The sequence below is a fragment of the Triturus cristatus genome, chromosome 12, assembly GCF_964204655.1.
Source record: "Triturus cristatus chromosome 12, aTriCri1.1, whole genome shotgun sequence".
NCBI lineage: Eukaryota > Metazoa > Chordata > Amphibia > Caudata > Salamandridae > Triturus > Triturus cristatus.
The window spans coordinates 11411990-11433086 of record NC_140595.1 but is presented as its reverse complement, the minus strand read 5'-3'; the positions used below and the strand labels follow the sequence as shown (position 1 = coordinate 11433086).

General features: G+C 49.9%; 1 protein-coding gene across 1 annotated transcript in view; it reads right to left on the bottom strand.

The window, feature by feature from the left end:
* LOC146772175 (uncharacterized) overlaps positions 1-21097 on the bottom strand; it is a 283315-nt gene that overhangs the window by 33849 nt on the left and 228369 nt on the right. The window contains exons 3-4 of the mRNA XM_085638024.1: positions 16549-16653; positions 5359-6616 (exon numbers count right to left, since the gene is read on the bottom strand). Coding sequence (XP_085494150.1) covers positions 5359-6616; positions 16549-16551 — 1261 coding nt within the window. The 5' untranslated portion in view covers positions 16552-16653. The remainder of the gene's footprint in view (positions 1-5358; positions 6617-16548; positions 16654-21097) is intronic.

The following is a 21097-nucleotide window of genomic DNA, read 5'->3' as shown; positions in this document are numbered from 1 at the left end:
CTTCTTATGAGTGCGAGCTAAGGAGACAGACTTCAAGTTGAGCGTAAGGGCACCATCAAACAAGTGACAGTCATTGCCACGGAGAGAGAATACACACCAAGAAGAGAGGCTGACAGTGAGTTAGAGTGCGTTCTTAGGAGTGGGACTCAAAGACAACAGCGAGATTGTGCCTCAAGGAGTGGGGCCTACAAGCAGGAATACAACTGTGCTCTGAAGAGTGAGCTTGGTCTCTAAAGAGTGACGTCCACCACTAAGAATGGAATTGTAGTCTAAGGTCTGAGACTCTTCATTGAGACCCACAAGATTTTGGCAACTGATGACTTGGTGAGAACCTGTGCCCACTCTGCACAGGTGACACTGTTCCTGGGCAACTCGCCTCCAGCCAAGCCACAGCAGTCCTAGTTTGAAGCGCGACGGAAACAGATGATTTTATTTACGGGTGAGAATATGTACTTTCTGCTACCTAGTGCTAGGGTAGAGTTCACACCACTCATAGCAGGACTACGCTACAACCTGCCGGAACGCCACGGTTCTTGGGGCGGGAATGTCCTCTTCATGCTATACAGGCCTTTTCCCAATCCTGAGTGTCTGATTTCCTGTGACTTTGCGTCCTGAGTTTTAGTTCAACCTTGGCATCTCAATAATCTAGCATGTGTACAGAGGCCTAGGTCTGTCCCTGACACTGTGAGCTCCAAAACCAGTCTTGTGATCTTGTACACAAAGTTTTCCTTCAGTTGACAGAGCACTGCTGTCCCTGTCCTGAGTGTGGCTCATAAAGTGGAAGCGGCAGCGCGGGGTCCTTTGTGAATACTTAGTATTGCCTGGCCTTTTCGTTTCGGTCACTTAGATCGTGCTCTACTAACTTCCCTTGTGTAAAGTGCCACAGAACCTTGTGCTAGCATCCCGTGTGTATGTCAGGTGTGCGTGTATGTGTGGAATGTGTGTAGAAAATATGTGGTACCAATGTAGTATGGGTCTATGAGTCTGAGCACTGAAGCCAGTCGGATGCATTTTGGATGCCTCAGGTTAAGCATGGCGGACGGTGAGGGGTGAGGACAGCTTCCTCCGAGAGTGGAAGATGGAAGAGTAGAAGGTGGGACTACAGTTTCTGTTGTTCACGGTGAGGACTTTTCTAGGCCAGGCCTACCGTCTTGTCTCTACTGTGTGTTGACGCTCCTGTGAGACCTCAGACCCCAGGTCCGGGGGAGTCTCCACGGTGTGTTGACACTTATGTGAGAGCTCAGACCTTAGGTCTGGAGGGGATGTCTCCACCGTGTGTTGACGCTCCTGTGAGAGCTCAGACCCCAGGTCTGGGGTTTGATGTCTCCACTGTGTGTTGACGCTCCTGTGAGAGCTCAGACCCCAGGTCTCGAGGGGATGTCTCCACCATGTGTTGACACTCCCGTGAGATCTCAGACCCCAGCTCTGGGGTTTGATGTCTCCATTGTGTACTGATGCTCCTGTGAGAGCTCCGAGCCCAGGTCTGGGAGGGATGTCTCCACTGTGTGTTGACACTTCTGTGAGAGCTCAGACCCCAGGTCTGGGGGGGAGTTCTCCACCGTGAGTTGACACTTCTGTGAGAGCTCAAACCCCAGGTCTGGAGGGGACGTCTCCACCGTCTGTTGACGCTTCTGTGAGAGCTCATACCCTATGTCTGGGGTTTGATGTCACCATAGTGTATGTTAATGATCCCGTGAGAGCTCAGACCCAAGGTCTGGGGGGAAGCCTACACCGTGTGTTGACGCTCCTGTGAGAGCTCAGACCCCGGGTCTGGGGTGGTTGTCCCCACTGTGTATTGAGGCTTCTGTGAGAGCTCAGACCCTTGGTCTGGGGGGGATGTCTCTACCGTGTGTTGACGCTCCTGTGAGAGCTCAGACCCCAGGTCTGGGGGGGGGGTCTACACTGTGTTTTGACACTCTTCTCAGAGCTCTGACCCTTGGTCTGGGGTGATGTCTCCACTGTATGTTGGTTCTTGAGTGCTACATATGTGATCATACATAAACATCTTAAGGCTGCAGGTCAGAGGGAGGGAGGTCTAAGGGGCTGCAGAGAAAGGAATCTGTCACAGGTGAATATACTAACTGCCGGAGCCATTCAGAATGAGCAGCAATAAGACTGCTCCAAACAGCTAGTGAGTGGGAGTGCGCTAGGAGACTCACAGTTGAGAGGCAGAGTCACAACCAATGAGAGTGCGCACTACGCCCTGAGACTCGCAATCAAGAGTGAGAGCATAGCAAGGACTCACAGCTGAGAGTCAGAGCGCACTCAAAAAGGGAGAGTCGCAGCCAGTAAGCAACAGAGGAGTCTAAGGAGTGGGACTCACAGGAGAGAGTGAGAGCACGCTCAAAAGATTTAAGCTCACTTCTAATGAGTTAGAGTGTGCACTAAGGAGACAGACTTCAAGTTGAGCGTAAGAGTGTGCTCAAAACAGTGACGGTGACAGCCAGTGAGTGAGAGTGCAGTCTGAGGAGTGGGACTCACAGTTGATAGTCTGCTTAAACGAGTTAAACTCACTTCTTATGAGTGCGAGCTAAGGAGACAGACTTCAAGTTGAGCGTAAGGGCACCATCAAACAAGTGACAGTCATTGCCACGGAGAGAGAATACACACCAAGAAGAGAGGCTGACAGTGAGTTAGAGTGCGTTCTTAGGAGTGGGACTCAAAGACAACAGCGAGATTGTGCCTCAAGGAGTGGGGCCTACAAGCAGGAATACAACTGTGCTCTGAAGAGTGAGCTTGGTCTCTAAAGAGTGACGTCCACCACTAAGAATGGAATTGTAGTCTAAGGTCTGAGACTCTTCATTGAGACCCACAAGATTTTGGCAACTGGTGACTTGGTGAGAACCTGTGCCCACTCTGCACAGGTGACACTGTTCCTGGGCAACTCGCCTCCAGCCAAGCCACAGCAGTCCTAGTTTGAAGCGCGACGGAAACAGATGATTTTATTTACGGGTGAGAATATGTACTTTCTGCTACCTAGTGCTAGGGTAGAGTTCACACCACTCATAGCAGGACTACGCTACAACCTGCCGGAACGCCACGGTTCTTGGGGCGGGAATGTCCTCTTCATGCTATACAGGCCTTTTCCCAATCCTGAGTGTCTGATTTCCTGTGACTTTGCGTCCTGAGTTTTAGTTCAACCTTGGCATCTCAATAATCTAGCATGTGTACAGAGGCCTAGGTCTGTCCCTGACACTGTGAGCTCCAAAACCAGTCTTGTGATCTTGTACACAAAGTTTTCCTTCAGTTGACAGAGCACTGCTGTCCCTGTCCTGAGTGTGGCTCATAAAGTGGAAGCGGCAGCGCGGGGTCCTTTGTGAATACTTAGTATTGCCTGGCCTTTTCGTTTCGGTCACTTAGATCGTGCTCTACTAACTTCCCTTGTGTAAAGTGCCACAGAACCTTGTGCTAGCATCCCGTGTGTATGTCAGGTGTGCGTGTATGTGTGGAATGTGTGTAGAAAATATGTGGTACCAATGTAGTATGGGTCTATGAGTCTGAGCACTGAAGCCAGTCGGATGCATTTTGGATGCCTCAGGTTAAGCATGGCGGACGGTGAGGGGTGAGGACAGCTTCCTCCGAGAGTGGAAGATGGAAGAGTAGAAGGTGGGACTACAGTTTCTGTTGTTCACGGTGAGGACTTTTCTAGGCCAGGCCTACCGTCTTGTCTATCCTTGAGCATTGCTTTAAAAGGACAGTTGTGTGCAGAGAACTTACGTAGAATTGTGTCCATGTAGGGGGTGCTCCTGCTTGAAGCCAGAGCAGTTCCTGCCTTCCGTGACACGCATCACTTTATACAAAGGATGTGCCTAAGAAGCAGCCTCAGAAGGACACTTGAAAGGCGCACCGATCCAAACTGCTTCTGAAGTTTGAGACCGTGGATCCACATCTCCTGTCTGGAGAATGTGCATCAAAGTGGGATGCTAACTACCCAACTTTGTGCCAGTGCCAAGTTCTTCTTGACCATGGATGGACGTACTGCGTAGGGTACTCGAAGAGCTGCTGAGTAACCACTGATGCCTGCGTAACAGCCTGCCTTCTAGAAGTTAGAGGACTTCACCTGAATTCTTCAGTTTCTGCTTGAGGAGTAGAGGCTCTGTCTAGTTCCTAGACGCCTGCTTGTCTGTTGAGAGAGAGAAGGTGCCAGGTACTGCAGGAGAAGAGACTGTCAAGGAGGATGTTTTCAATATGTGAAGCACTCAAGAGAAAGCAGATACTATCAAAGAACGAAGCCAGGAGCAACTTGTAAAGTTTGTGGGTACCCCAGTCTCTCAGCGCAGTTCCTACCGAGAACCGTCCCACAGAATGCACCAAATCAAGCAAGGCCCTCCGCCCCAGGGAACCATTAACTGGGGGGGCCGCAGCCAGAAGGCACCTGGCCGATGTGAGCCCGGTCATCCTGGGGAGACATAACTGCACCTCGATACTGTGAGCCGGATCAGCCTGGCAGGGCGTAACTGCGCCTCTCTGCTGTGAGACTGATCATCCTGGGAGGCCACAACGGCACCTCCAACCTGACTGGCTGTGTAAGCTACAACTGGTGGAGATTGGTGTCGTATGTGATTAAGAGGAATCCATGCATAAGGGACAGTGGGACAGAACGTTTTGCTGGGTTTGTTGGCAAGACACATGCTACCAGAAAAAAGGAAATGTGTGAAGAGTTTGCAACTGGACTCCTAGAAAGCACTTATGATCAGACTGTCAAATTGTTTTTTGAGTAGCACCTAGGCAAAAGCCTTGTGGCAGGCAGGGTGTGTCAGACATGTTGCAGGCCTAGAAGGACATGCGTGTCGTGTGTTTCCAGTTAGATTGTCGGGTAATCCGCCCCTGTCCCCAGTAGAAGGCCCTGGCTGAAGCTGGATCTAAAGCTCTCTGGCCTGGGGGGGAGGGGGGGATTCTGCTGTCAGTCAGAGAGCGGCAAGTTATGCTGTTTGTTGATGATAACATCCAGTGGGCATTAGAACAAAGCGTGTGGGAGGCAACCACCAGGATAGGTATTGAAGTTCTTAAGTGTGAGGGAAGGCCTGAAGGGATAGCGACCGACACCGCACGCCCTTGTCTACGGCTACAGGGAGTTGGGATCTAGAAACAGCAAAACTCACCTCAGGCAAAGCCGTCCACCTTCCTGAAGAAGATATTTGCCACATCACAGACTTTTCAGGAGAAGCTAAAATGTTGCCTGGCCCTACTGGTATGCCCTTTGCATTGGAGTGCACACTGCCTGCTCATCTGTGATCAAGTAAATGGTGAGTCTTGTGACAAATATAAGATGGATCCCCCAGAGTAAAATCTTAAAAAGAAGGGGTTTGGAGTATTGTGGAGACAAGATACATTTGACCGTTACGAAATAGAACTTACTTTTTTGGGATGCCCGGAACATGTTTGTCTCTGTCATCTTGCTCTCGGAGGCTACGGTGCTGGAGTTTCTTGGACGTTCTGGCGCTTGGTCAGCTGTTCCCACCTGGGTCCCCTCCAGGGCTCCTGTCTCTGTGGGGCTGAGGGCCACAAGCTCTGGCATGGTATCACTGGAGGTGTCATAGCGTGGAACATGGCAAGTAACTTCCAATCCATTCTGGCTTGTCTCAGACTCGCCTTCCACAATAAGGTGTTCAGATTGTCTTGAGATAAGCGACTGGAACTCTTTCAGAGACTCTGTGGTTGGCTTCTCCGCAGCAGTCGTATCCTGAGGCGTGGACATGATGGAGACAGGTGCACTATGGAAGGTCATGTCACACTGACTGCATGGGCTCAAGCTAGTCCCATCAGGCTCAAGGAAGCCACCGCCCTCTTTGGCCTCTTCATCTCCAGAAGGCTTGTGTACTAGTGCAAGTGGTGAAGATGACCCCGAGCGCACCAGATCAGTGCTGCGGGTTGTGAAGGCTGGTGCCCCACCCTGATTTTGCTCCAGCTCCTGCTGCTCCCCTTCTGAGTAGAGATCCTTACTCCACGATTTGCCAGTGGCGTTGCCAGTTGCGTGTAAGATCTGGCCTTCTTCGTCAGTCTCACAAATGTCCCCTACTGTTATTTCTTCCTTGACTTCTTGGTGATCTGATACTCCCACCTCAAGGCTGGGTTTGCGGTAACGTGGAGCATACTGGCTATTCAAGGTGGGCATGGAGCAGGGATAGATGCCACCAGGGCCCATCTCGCAGCCTTTCTGTCGCAGCTGGAGCCCGTTCAGGTGGTCCTGCAGGGACGTGGCATTGCACACTACATACAGCATGTCATTCTCCGACCCTGGGCCTGGACCGCTGGACTTGGAGCAGGACCTCAAATTCTGGCCCTCTGATGCCATCTTATACTTCTTCGCCAGGGTGGCATGCTCCCCCTGCCACATACCATAAGAGGTGCGCCGTTTGTTCCTCTCCACCATGTCTTCGGGGTCTTCCAATCTTCCAAAAACAGATCCTTGGGAAGACCATTTGTAGGCATGGCCTGCGGCGCATATCCACAGCACGGTGTTGTCCCCCTGGCGGGACCTGGCCCGCTGCATGTTTTCCATGGTGGGCATCTGGCCGCAGATTGTTCCGTGAGTATGTGCCCATGTCATGAGATTGGCAAGATCAACGCAAGTTGTGCGGATTCCGTGGTCCGTCTCATTAAACATCCTCCGTTCCTGCAAAACAAACATTCATAAGATGTTGGCACTTTCTGTTCAAGGGATTCAAAGATCACACATGGATGGGACGAAAACGTCTGATTAAACTGTACAAAAAACAAGTCTGTGTGAGTTGCAACATCATTGTTAGAAGGTGTTGTCAGAGACAGAATATGTTGTTCGAGGCATATGAGCTGCACATCACACACTATGCATAGATCGCCATCTGGTGTTGGGCCCGGATGTTTGCACTTGTTTTTGTCTTGGAAAAGTCTTTGGAAGTCACAATATAGGTGACTTCTCCTTTGGACGATAGTGCGCATGGGCATCGGCTCCATCTTCAGATTGGTTTTTTCCGCCATCGGGCTCGTATGTGTTTATCGCGCTCCAGTTCGGTGCCGTTATCGATCAAACTTTCGACGCGCAATACTCACCCTTTCTCCGGTATTGTCTCGATCGCGATCCCTAGTCGTCGCGCATCTCTTCAATTTCAAAGTACTCTATTCCTGTCGCCGACGAAGGCCTTCGGGCCTACTTAGGCCATTCCATCTGGCTCATGGAAAGGACTCCTTTTAAGAAGTGTCCTCAATGTGGGTGGAAGTTCCCACACACAGACCTTCATGAGGTGTGTAACCTCTGCCTCTCACCAGAGCACGAGGCCAAAGACTGTCCAGCTTGTGCCTCTTTCCGCTCCAAGAAGACCATCTGGGATCGTCGAGCCCGAAGAACAATGGCTCGCTCGTTGGCACCCATTCCCGATGACATCTTCCATGAGGGCGTCGATGTACCAGAACAGGAGCAAATCAAAGAAGGCCCCGTCAGCGCCTCCGAAGCCGATGACTCCGACCTCGAGGACATCACTCCTGGGCAGCGGGTTGTAAGTAGTGACGTCGGCCCGACCCCCTTCCCCCGCACCCAAAAAGGCTTCGGTGGCACCTTCACCTTCGGGCCCAGGTGCACACCGAGACAATACTTCTCACGCCCCGCCTTCGGGCCCGGCAAAGAAGTCCCCAACGAAGCCTTCAGGCCACGCGGGCTCGAGTAAGCCTGCCGGCGGTGCCCAAACTCAAGCCCCGGCACCGAAAATAGACCTTCCTCCATATCAGTGCCGACCGCTGCCTCCACATCCACGCTCTCGGCACCCAAAACTACCAGCACCGACCCCTCGACTCCGAAGAAGCAGTCGGAACCGAGCAAGAAGACATTACCGAAGACTTCCCATTCGCAAGCTTGGAAACCGAGAACACCATCGGAACCTAAGAAAACATCGGAACCGAAATAAGCATCTGAACCGAAAAAACAACCGGTTCCACAAACTCCTGCAGAGACTAAAAAAGCTCATGCTTCAAAGACTAAGGAGCACAAGTCCACTCCAGAATCGGTGCCACGCAAGCCTTCGGAACCGAAAAAAATCGGCGCCCAAACATCAGCCTCGAACAGAAGAGCTTTTTAAACCAGATCCCACCCAAAAAACTCTTCTAAAAGACCCAAAGACTGGCCAACTGACTCTCAGTTCTAAAAAGAGACCACTGGACACGCCTCCACTGGCTCCACCACCTAAGAAAAGAGACATTGCGACATCGCCTCTCAGAGTCCCTTCTCCACCTCCACCTCCTCCAACTCCCCCACCACACCACTCTCCTACACCATCTCGTCCACCAGTGGACGATGATGACATCTCTGATGACACAGGGGAGGGGGCGGACGACGAACCACTAGGGAACAGTAGTCCACCTTATACCCCAGACCCCTGGGACGATTACAACACACCAGATGTCCCTAACGTACCACAGGACGACATCTACCCCTCTAGACCTTCCCCTCCAGAGGATACCATAGGTTTCACCCAGCTCGTTCACAGAGCTGCACAATACCACGGAGTTGCCTTACACACAGACCCTGAGGAAGAGGATTTCTTAATGGATACTTTTGACACTTCACAAAAGTCCATCTCTGTCCTCCCTATGTTAAAAGGGGTCATCAAACATGCACCTGAGGTATTCAAAGATCCTGTGAGGGCTAGGGTTATAAACCCCAGGATAGAGAAAAAATATAAAGCTGCCCCAGCAGACCCTATTTACATTAAAGGCAAGATACCATTGGACTCCTTAGTGGTCTCCAATGCCAGAAAAAGGGCTAACTCGCAAACCTCAGGCGACGCTCCACCTCCCGACAAAGAGTCCAAACTCTTGGACGCCTCTGGTAAACGTGCGGCGTTGCAAGCGGCTAATATATGGTTCATCGCCAATACTCAAGCTCTGTTAGCCAGATACAATAGAGCACACTTTGATGAGTTATAGTCCCTATTGCAACACCTCCCTGATAAATACAAAACTAAGGCCAACGACCTCATACAGGAGGGTAAAATCATCACAAAAACCTCCATTCGTTGCACTCTAGACGTGGCAGACACCGCCTCTAGGGTCATCAACACAAGTGTCCTCCTGCGTAAGTATGCATGGCTACGCATTTTAGGGTTTAAACCGGAGGTACAATCTGCCATTCTCAACCAACCATTTGACCAGGAGCATCTATTTAGGCCTGCCGTGGATTCCTCTCTCGAAAAGATGAAAAAAGATACAGACACGGCTACATCAATGGGAGCCTTGCAATCTCAAGCTCCCAGATGTCCCTTTTGTCGCTCCTCTTACAGGGGCACCTTCAGAGGCTACTCCTCTGACAATCCTCCCACGTCCTATAAAACTCCCACCCAGACCACATTCACCATAGGCTATCAAAGAGGAGGCTACAGAGGCAATAATAACAAAGGTAGAGGCAAGACCAATAACACCCGCTCTGCCTCCACCCCTACCCAATGACTTCCCTCCACTCCCCCCAGACCATTCCACTCCGGTCAGGGGAAGATTACTACATTTCCTACCTGTCTGGAACAACATCACCACAGACAGGTTGGTGAGACAAATCGTTCAATCAGGTTACTGTCTAGAACTCACTTCTACCCCCCCCAAACATACCACCCACACAGCGCCCAATGTCATCCGAACATTTATCGCTGCTAAAGCAGGAGGTAAGCTCCCTCCTGCACAAACATGCAATAGAACCAGCCCCCCTGCAACAGCAAAACACAGGGGTTTACTCCCTGTACTTCCTCATTCTCAAGAAGGACAGCTCTCTGAGACCTATCCTAGACCTCAGACCCTTAAACCTGTACATACACTCAGACCATTTTCACATGGTCACGCTTCAACAGGTCCTTCCTCTTCTCTCACAAGGCGATTTCCTTGCCACTCTAGATCTCAAGGACGCCTACTTTCATATTCCCATTCACACCTCTCACAGGAAATAGAGTATTCACCAAGTGTCTGGCCGTAGTTGCAGCTCACCTAAGAAGACAGCACATCCACGTCTTCCCATACTTAGACGACTGGCTCATAAAAGCCAACTCATATAATCAGTGTGTACATCACACTCACGCCACAATCCACCTTCTCCACGACTTAGGGTTTACGATAAACCACGCAAAGTCTCACCTACAACCGTCCCACATACAACAGTACCTCGGTACCACAATAAACACCTCAAAAGCACTTGCATATCCCAGCCCAGCCAGGATAGCAAGCATGCAATGCCTCATATCAAAATTTCAGCCGCAACACTCTTCCAGCTCGAGTGTTCATGCAATTGATAGGGATGATGGCCTCTTGCATATTAATAGTACCTCACACAAGACTCCAGATGCGTACCCTACAGAAATGTCTCGCACATCACTGGAACCAGACTCAAGGTCAGCTGACAGACCTGGTGGACGGTGGATGGTCGCACACACCGCTCTCTGCAGTGGTGGAACACCAAAAACCTTTCCAAAGGGCGACCGTTCTTCCAGCCGGTTCCACAGGTTGTGCTAACAGCAGACGCATCGCTCTCCGGCTGGGGAGCTCATCTGTTACATCATATCATGCAGGGCAGGTGGACCCCTCAACAAACGTTACTCCACATCAATCACCTGGAGTTACTAGCCATCTTCCTAGCCCTGAAGGCATTCCAGAAACAAATATCAGGCAAAGCTGTCCTAGTCCGCACCGACAACATGACAGCCATGTACTACATACAAAAACAAGGCGGGACACACTCCCTACAGCTCTCTCAGCTAGCGCAAAGCATATGGAGATGGGCTATTTCATTTTTCTCCTAGCCCAACATGTCCCAGGAGACCAGAACAGCATAGCCGATCTGTTAAGTCGTCAGACGCAAAAGATTCGCGAGTGGGAACTTCATCCGCAACTTTTTCAACCATTTTTCCACATGTGGGGGCAACCAGAGATAGACCTCTTCGCCACACACGAAAACGCCAAATGCCCAAGCTTCGCCGCCAGATATCCACACCAATTGTCCAAAGGAAATGTGATATGGATGAACTGGTCAGGCAGATTTGCGTACGCTTTTCTGCCTCTCCCACTCATTCCACTGGTGGTGCGCAAACTACAGCAACACTCACTCACTCTCATCCTAGTTGCGCCAACATGGGCCAGCAACTGTGGTACACCACATTACTGGAACTATACGTAGTCCCGTACCAAAACCTACACCTCTCCCCACGCCTCTTAACTCAGATCCAATTTTTTACATGGAAAGTCGCTTTCCTGGTGGCTATTACTTCCCTTAGAAGAGTCAGTGAGCTACAGGCACTGACTATTCAAGAACCATTTTACAACTCCATCATAAACAAAGTGGTTCTCAGAACAAATCCGAAATTCCTCCCTAAAGATATTTCTCCCTTTCATCTTAATCAGTCTGTGGAGTTGCCAGTATTCTTCTCGCAACCACAAACAGTCGCAGAAAGAGCTCTTCACACTTTAGATGTAAAAAGAGCAATAATGTATTACATTGAACGAACAAAACCTTTTTCCAAGACAAAACAACTTTTCGTGTCCTTCTCACCACCACATAAAGGCAACCCCATATCAAAATCTGGGATAGCAAGGTGGATTGTCAAATGCATACAAAGCAAAACGTACATTATCAGTTCCCCCTACAGCCCACTCTACCCGAAAGATAGGGGCTTCAATGGCATTTTTAGGAAACATTCCCTTAGATGACATCTGCAAAGCAGCTACATGGTCTACACCGCACACATTCACAAAGCACTATTGTGTACATGTGCAAACAAAACATCAAGCTAGTGTGGGCTAGGCTGTACTCAAAACATTATTTCAAACTACTGCAGCAGATACTAGTGGTCGCTGCTAGGGATGGGTACTGCTATACAATCTATGCATAATGTGTGTGTTCTGCATCTAATATGCCTCGAACGGAAAAGATCCACACACGCCCACCCACCTCCCCGGCTACCTTTATCTGTTCCAGTACTATCTGATTTAGATACAGCATACATGGGCATCTTATCTGTTTCTCACAAATCTCCATCATTTCCCTGCTGGCGAAAAACAATCTGAAGATTGAGCCGATGCCCATGCGCACTATCGTCCAAAGGAGGAGTCACCTGTCTCGTGACTTCCAAAGACTTTTCCAAGGCAAAAATAAGTGCAAACATCTGGGCCCAACACCAGATGGCGATCTATGCATAGTGTGTGGATCTGCAGCTCTACATGCCAAGAACCGATGCATACTGGTAAGTAGCATTTTCCTTCTACTGTGTTGTGTACAAGTGGGCTGTTCTTGGTGAAATCCCTCCACGCCATTGCCACAGGGTTAGCTATCATTCGTGCAACAGGTTCAATAGCACCGAAGCCCAGGTGTCTTAAAGACCCACTATACCTTCATAATAGTTGTGTTTTTTACATACAGGGGAGCAGCTGGGTCCGTCTTCCTGCTTCCACGAGGGCATCACACCTTCATAACAGCTGTGTTTTTTACCTACCCGAGAGCAGCTAGGTCCACCCTCCTGCTTCCACGAGGGCATCACACCTTCATAACAGCTGTGTTTTTTACTTACCTGGGAGCAGCTAGATCCACCTTCCTGCTTCCATGAGGGCACCAAGCAGTCTTGTTTCTCTGCTTCCTTATAGAAAGCTCAGACACAAGTCATCCTCAGGCGGAACGCCAGAAGGTGACCCTGGCAGCATGCTAGCCTCTTAATTAACACGTGCTTGTCTGCAATGGGAATGCAGACAGTTTGTCATCACTCAATCATGCGACCACAAGGAAGCAGCATCATGGAATATATCACCTGATGCATACAGGAACTGCCCTATTGCCTCTATCGACTGTCGCAGAGTCCTCTGAGCGGCCTCGGATTCTGTACCGGATTGTATGGAATAAAGGTACCACGATGCATAGATTAGTGAGTTTGAAAAACATGGAGAACACTATCCTTCTACGAACTACAATCCCCATAAGTCTGTGGGTTTGCTTTCCTTTCACTTGTCAGCATTCAGAGAGGGAGGAGCGTTTACCTTAGATTCAGGCTCAGCTTGGACCTCCCACGGTGCTTGCGTTACCAAGAGTCTGTTTAGTCAGCAGCATTCAAGAGCTTGTTGTGGATTCACCAGGCAGCAGATGCACCAATAGACAGGTCGCAAAAAGAGCTCACAAAGTACACACCGTTTTGCAACCTGTCTCTGATTTTGAAATGCAACCTATGTACTAGTATGTCACACCCCAAAATGTCCAGTCGTAGGGGTTGCAGAACGACCTGCCTTATGAATGTTAATAAGGTAGGTCACTAGTTACCACCCTGTGTGATTGGCAACAAAGACAATGCAATGAAGAGAGGAGGGCCATCCCTGTGCTTTCATCCCAAACTGGAAACACTTTGAAGATGCCCGTGTTCCTTGAGGGAGCTAGTGTTAGGCATTAGGCAGGGCTGGGCTGGAGATGCCAGCTGGGGGGTCTGGTTCTTCTTCAAGTGTCTGGCTGTTGAAGACAGGACAAGGGGGCTACAAGATGGAGTGTCGACCTCGTTCCCAAGATTTGGGGAGCATACACACTGCTTGGCCAAGGTGAGCCAAAAAGCGAGAAGGGATAGCTGTGCTGGGGAAGAAGCGAGGCCTGGTCCTGTACACAGTTCTGAGAGAGGGGCGGGAGCCTAATCCATAATCTTCCTGGTTCCTAAAGTGATGGATTCCGTCTGACTGAGATGCTGCCATCCTCCCACTGTGAGGAGATGCTTCCATACCTCCTCGCTGGTCACTCGAGGTGCCATGAGCAGGCCCTACATCACCAGCCAAGACAAGGGGCAGACTGAACGGGAGACATCGTTTACAATGAATGCGCTACAACGCATACCATTACAACGCGGTCGTTACAACAACCTCATTTTTACAACGCGAACCATTACATCGCAAGTCGTTACAACGACTTGCTGTAGGGAGCAGAAGGTGCTGGAGTTACAATCCAAAACCTTCCCTGCTGTTGCACAAACTGGAGTAGGAACAGTAAATTATACTATTCCTAAGACCAGCACGCCCCCACAGCAAGTCGTAACGATGTAACGTTGTGTGTATATGTGCATGAGCCTGTGAGGGGGGGTCAGGGAGTGTGAATGAGCCTATATGCTTGTATCTCTGGAGGGCGAGGGGGTGTATATCTTGGTACCAGATGAAGACCTACTTTTCAAATGGACCTTGCAGAATCCCAGGGGTCGCGAAACAAGCACGTTTGTAAGATTAGACACTGTTCCTGTCTCTGTTGTGGTCAGAAGTAACTAAAATGCTGCACGTCGTGCAAACACCTACATTTATAAATAAGACATAGGTCTCAAGAACTCTTTGTGTAAACAGGGCCCTCTGTCTCCAGCCTCAATTCTGCCAGCTTTCTGACCAGGACAGACTGACATGAAAAGGCCAAACTCTCCCCTGCGACCTTCATGATGATACCAACTCGGACCCCATGGCTGCTACCCAGGAAGCCTCATTGAGAGGTCAGGAAGGAAGTGAAGGCCAGGATGTACTGATGAAGAGGAGCACAACAGGGGGGCTACATCTCAAAGGCCATATTTGTTCTCTCTCACACCTGACACTTGTGTTCTTGGCGACTTCAGTCGCGACAGCCTACATTTGCTAGTTGCCTTCCCATAAACTATCACTTGACTCAGTTAATCGTTTGAGGCGGCTTGAAATCAGAGTACTTCTGCCAAGCTCTTTCTCTCATGGCACATCATTAGCTTTTGCTTCCACCTTCTAGACTTACGGGAGTCAATGAGTGACGCAATCGCTTTTTAACCTTTCGTGTCTCGATCCAACTACATTTTCTCAAGTTAGCAATTCAATATTTATGGGAATACACAGGCTGTACACAGCAGGCACCAATCCCAGCCTGTCCCAGACACGCCTATGACCCCTTCTCAATGTACAAAGATGGATGGAAGCAGGTCCTGTAGAAAGGTGTTGTCCTCCACCAGACCATAGCTGCTCTTCGGCTATTTGTGTGGCCTCTGGATGACTCTTCTGCAGTAACGCTCCAAGTTCAATTCCAGAGACAGTGCCAGGCTTGGGGGGCCCTTGAGTGACCTCACATCGAATCAGTGTGATGTGTTATCCACGTCAACATCCAACCTGACTTGACTACTACACCCTGGAAGTGGCCGCACATCCAGCAACCCATCCGGCAATGCTATTGTATTTTTACTTCCTCTGGTCACTGGCATTATTAATCGACGCGCCGTATTATCCAATGGCACTTACGCAAGTCTGACGCAATGGATAGGAAACTTGCAGGTATCAAGATGTCAAGTGGGAGCAACTTCTTGGAGGTTTCCAAAATAAGGTCATCTTTCACGGCTTGAGATTCCACTTGCATTTGGCTGTTGGGCGGGATGAGTGCGAGAGCAGCTCCCACTGAGTCATTCCATGCTTGATGCCAAGAGATCTTCTAGCACGCGTGTGTTTTTAATGGAATTGAGTGTTGGATCATACAGATGACTCTCTTGAGCACTGTGGTGTCTGTTGGCGCTCTGTACCGCCTGAGGGGTACACAGGAAATGACACCGTATATATCACTGCAGGGGGCTGTTGATGGCCTAACGCGCCAAGTGACTGACAACTCAGGAGGGCTCAGGTTTGTGTGAATTCTTAGATACATCTGATCAAAGTCCAACAAGCAAACCTGACTCTTGGTGTCAGAAGTGGGATATGTGGACCAGCTCAAACCTAGCAAAGCAATAATTACACATGAATATAGTTTCAGGCATTGAAGGACTGCAACTTTTTTTGTAATGTATACTTCCTTTGTAGTTGATGATTCACATAGATAAAAAAGATGCATTTTACCTAAAGAGGGCATCCTCACTTCGGACAGAAACAGCGCTGTTGATGTTACTGATCCGCATGTACGAGGGGCAGTGTCAGGTCTTGCGTTATTTGTGGTCCCCGATTGCATCTGTAGCGAGTACCATTACCCTCCATCACACTTACTGGGGGTATTGGCCTGCGTCCCTAAAAATCATTGCAAAATCTACGGAGGATGTGCCTTCTCTGTTGCAGCAGCAATCTAACGGGGTACCCTGCATCCCTCCCTTTCGCAGGAAGGAAATATACGTAACTTCAGGAAAGCCTTAAAAACCTGGCCGATTCCCTTTCCTTGTCGATCTTAACTTCCTGCCCTGACATGGTCGACAGCCAGCTAGCTGGATCACTCGATTGATTTAGCGGCAGATACCCCTACGGGTGAACACTACACTACATACATTCTAAACCTAACCTAATCTAACCTTAGTCTGTGGCTTACACAGAACACAAACTCCCTTTGACTGGAACCTTGGCTCAGACAATTGTCCAACTGCTAAAGCGGGATATTCGGGTTCTTTGCAAGCTGACTTATAGGATATTTCCATTTGCAGATCAAGTCTCGGACACAGAAACATGTCTTGTCACATATGACTGTCAGATGTCAGGAAGGGGAAGGAACGATAGGGATCTTGCATGTGAAAGTGAAGTACAAACTTTTTATCAAATGAGTAGCCAAGAAGGTGCATCCCACTCAAGAAACAAGAAAAAAATTGCGATTCCCCCACCACCCCGACCCCAGCGTACCATGATGCAGTTTGTTGGCCAGCGTCAAAGATTTCAGGAGGAATCAGCTCACCGAAGGTGCAAGGGCCACCATTTCATCCAACAGTATTGCATTGTTCTTCTTGTCTGAAACATAAATAATAGAAAAACATAATTTCTGGTGGGTCCTGAAGAAGGGCACATCCTCACTCAACTCATGCTCAATCGGCATTCACTCAAACAGAAATTTATACAAAATGTGCAAGTGTAGCAGCAAAATTGGTGCAGAAGGCGACTGCATGGAGTTTCTACTCTCATGTAAAAAACATCTGTGTATAAAGTGCCCTGTCAATAAAATAAACGTGTCAGACACTTTTCAGAGGAAAAAAGAAAATTGTATAACTATTCGCATACTATGAATTTATATATGAGACAAACCACAGCTTACGCGACATAGGGCGTTCTCGCTGCGAATCAAAAGAAGAACTTTAAATACCAGAACAGAGGCTACAACATTGTCTAAAGATTTCTTCAGAAAGCGTGTGGGCATTCTTAACAACTGGACATCCTTCACAAAAGTGCAATTTATTACCACTTTTAAATCTAATGAGCGCCATTAATTTAGCTCGCCACATGAAGCTAAATGCAGACACACAATCTGTAATGGTCGACAACCATGCCTAGTCATGAACGAGGCCCTTTGATCATTTTCTGCAGTCAATGTGACACGCCCTCTCACTGGAGCAGGTGAATGCTGGTCCCATCAATGGTCTGAGCTCAGGCTGGACCCCAGACTCCTGACCAAGGGTCCTCTCCTTCCAATCACATTCTGCCCCACATGAGCCCTAGACTTGGGCTCTGGGTGTCTAACCACCAGAGCTGGCCTACTAGCCCCCTACAGAGTAGGATGTACTTGATGAAGAAAAGGAGAGGGTGTGGCGTAGGCTGGCTCTGGTGTACCCCAACCTGTCTCCTTCTACACCCTGTCTTGTTCAAGGCTAGTCAAGGAGTAATGCGGCAAATGAAATCAATGGCGTGGAAGCAGAGAGGACTTACGAGACATCTACACCCAAACAAAGCGGATTCTACAGCAACCCACACAAACCAGATCCTACAGCGACCTGCACAAACCAGATCCTACAGCGACCCGCACAAACCAGATCCTACAGTGACCTGCACAAACCAGATCCTACAGCGACCTGCACAAACCAGATCCTACAGCGACCTGCACAAACCAGATCCTACAGCGACCCGCACAAACCAGATCCTACAGTGACTCGCACAAACCAGATCCTACAGCGACCCGCACAAAACATCCTACTGCGATCCGCACAAACCAGATCCTACAGTGACCCGCACAAACCAGATCCTACAGCGACCTGCACAAACCAGATCCTACAGCGACCCGCACAAACCAGGCCCTACAGCGACCCGCACAAACCAGATCCTACTGCGACCTGCACAAACCAGATCCTACTGCGACTTGCACAAACCAGATCCTACAGCGACCTGCACAAACCAGATCCTACAGCGACCCGCACAAACCAGATCCTACAGTGACTCGCACAAACCAGATCCTACAGCGACCTGCACAAAACATCCTACAGCGACCCGCACAAACCAGATCCTACAGCGACCCGCACAAACCAGATCCTACAGCGACCCGCACAAAACAGATCCTACAGCGACCTGCACAAAACAGATCCTACAGCGACCCGCACAAACCAGGCCCTACAGCGACCCGCACAAACCAGATCCTACAGCGACCTGCACAAAACAGATCCTACAGCGACCTGCACAAAACAGATCCTACAGCGACCCTCACAAACCAGATCCTACTGCGACCTGCACAAACCAGACCCTACAGCGACCCGCACAAAACAGATCCTACAGCGACCCGCACAAAACAGATCCTACAGTGACTCGCACCAACCAGATCCTACAGCGACCCGCACAAACCAGATCCTACAGTGACTCGCACAAACCAGATCCTACAGCGACCCGCACAAAACATCCTACAGCGACCCGCACAAACCAGATCCTACAGCGACCCGCACAAACCAGATCCTACAGCGACCCGCACAAAACAGATCCTACAGCGACCTGCACAAAACAGATCCTACAGCGACCCGCACAAACCAGGCCCTACAGCGACCCGCACAAACCAGATCCTACAGCGACCTGCACAAAACAGATCCTACAGCGACCTGCACAAAACAGATCCTACAGCGACCCTCACAAACCAGATCCTACTGCGACCTGCACAAACCAGACCCTACAGCGACCCGCACAAAACAGATCCTACAGCGACCCGCACAAAACAGATCCTACAGCGACTTGCACAAACCAGATCCTACAGCGACCCGCACAAACCAGATCCTACAGTGACTCGCACAAACCAGATCCTACAGCGACCCGCACAAAACATCCTACAGCGACCCGCACAAACCAGATCCTACAGTGACCCGCACAAACCAGATCCTACAGCGACCTGCACAAACCAGATCCTACAGCGACCCGCACAAACCAGGCCCTACAGCGACCCGCACAAACCAGATCCTACTGCGACCTGCACAAACCAGATCCTACTGCGACTTGCACAAACCAGATCCTACAGCGACCTGCACAAACCAGATCCTACAGCGACCCGCACAAACCAAATCCTACAGCGACTCGCACAAATCAGATCCTACGACCCGCACAAAACATCCTACAGCGACCCGCACAAACCAGATCCTACAGCGACCCGCACAAACCAGATCCTACAGCGACCCGCACAAAACAGCTCCTACAGCGACCTGCACAAAACAGATCCTACAGCGACCCGCACAAACCAGGCCCTACAGCGACCCGCACAAACCAGATCCTACAGCGACCTGCACAAACCAGATCCTACAGCGACCCGCACAAACCAGATCCTACAGCGACCTGCACAAAACAGATCCTACAGCGACCCGCACAAAACAGATCCTACAGTGACTCGCACGAACCAGATCCTACAGCGACCCGCACAAAACAGATCCTACAGCGACCTGCACAAACCAGATCCTACAGCGACCCGCACAAACCAGATCCTACAGTGACCCGCACAAACCAGATCCTACAGTGACCCGCACAAACCAGATCCTACAGTGACTCGCACAAACCAGATCCTACAGCGACCCGCACAAACCAGATCCTACAGCGACCCGCACAAAACAGCTCCTACAGCGACCTGCACAAAACAGATCCTACAGCGACCCGCACAAACCAGGCCCTACAGCGACCCGCACAAACCAGATCCTACAGCGACCCGCACAAAACAGATCCTACAGCGACCCGCACAAAACAGATCCTACAGTGACTCGCACGAACCAGATCCTACAGCGACCCGCACAAAACAGATCCTACAGCGACCCGCACAAACCAGATCCTACAGCGACCCACACAAAACAGATCCTACAGCGACCCGCACAAACCAGATCCTACAGCGACCCGCACAAACCAGATCCTACAGTGACCCGCACAAACCAGATCCTACAGCGACTCGCACAAACCAGATCCTACAGCGACCCGCACAAACCAGATCCTACAGCGACCCGCACAAACCAGATCCTACAGTGACCCGCACAAACCAGATCCTACAGTGACCCGCACAAACCAGATCCTCCAGCGACCCGCACAAACCAGATCCTCCAGCGACCTGCACAAACCAGATCCTACAGCGACCCGCACAAACCAGATCCTACAGCGACCCGCACAAACCAGATCCTACAGCGACCCGCACAAACCAGATCCTACAGCGACCCACACAAAACAGATCCTACAGCGACCCGCACAAACCAGATCCTACAGTGACCCGCACAAACCAGATCCTACAGTGACCCGCACAAACCAGATCCTACAGTGACTCGCACAAACTAGATCCTACAGCGACCCGCACAAACCAGATCCTACAGCGACCCGCACAAACCAGATCCTACAGGAGAAGAGCGAAGCAAACAAATTACTTTCTGACACTGTACAGTACTGATCTTTTTCAGACAACTGTGACAAATCCAAACAGAGGTCAATTACAAAACACTGCAATACAGCAAAATATGCCTCTCCTTTTAAAGCAAGTTAATAATTCAAACCTCAAGATAGCCCCCATTCGATACACCAAAATGGCCCCGTTTGAGAAATAAAATGGACCCTCGAGAAGCATTATATGAATTGTTGCTCACGCTCCTTCCTTTCCACTTGCTAGTTGATTCCAGTGATCACCTACGTGAAATGAAGCTGCCCTGAAGCCTGAAAAATGAGAAATAAATTAATGACATTGAGTTCTCGTTTTAAGATACTCATGTCAATACCTTTCCCCTCACTCATGAGCAGCAGAAAACAACGTTTTTGCAGTTTGTTTGGAGCGTGAACCTAGCCTATGGGTATTAAAAACTTTAACAACAGAATCAGACTATGGGGCTGAATTAGAGTTAGGTGGCCATGGTACTCTGCCAAAAACGTGACCGACTGCCCTGTCCACCAAACTGTCCGTCGGGTCAGGTGGACCGCCAGCTCGCCGCTGACCTATACATTTGAGAGGCGGAGGCCTGTCAGAGCGGCGATCTAA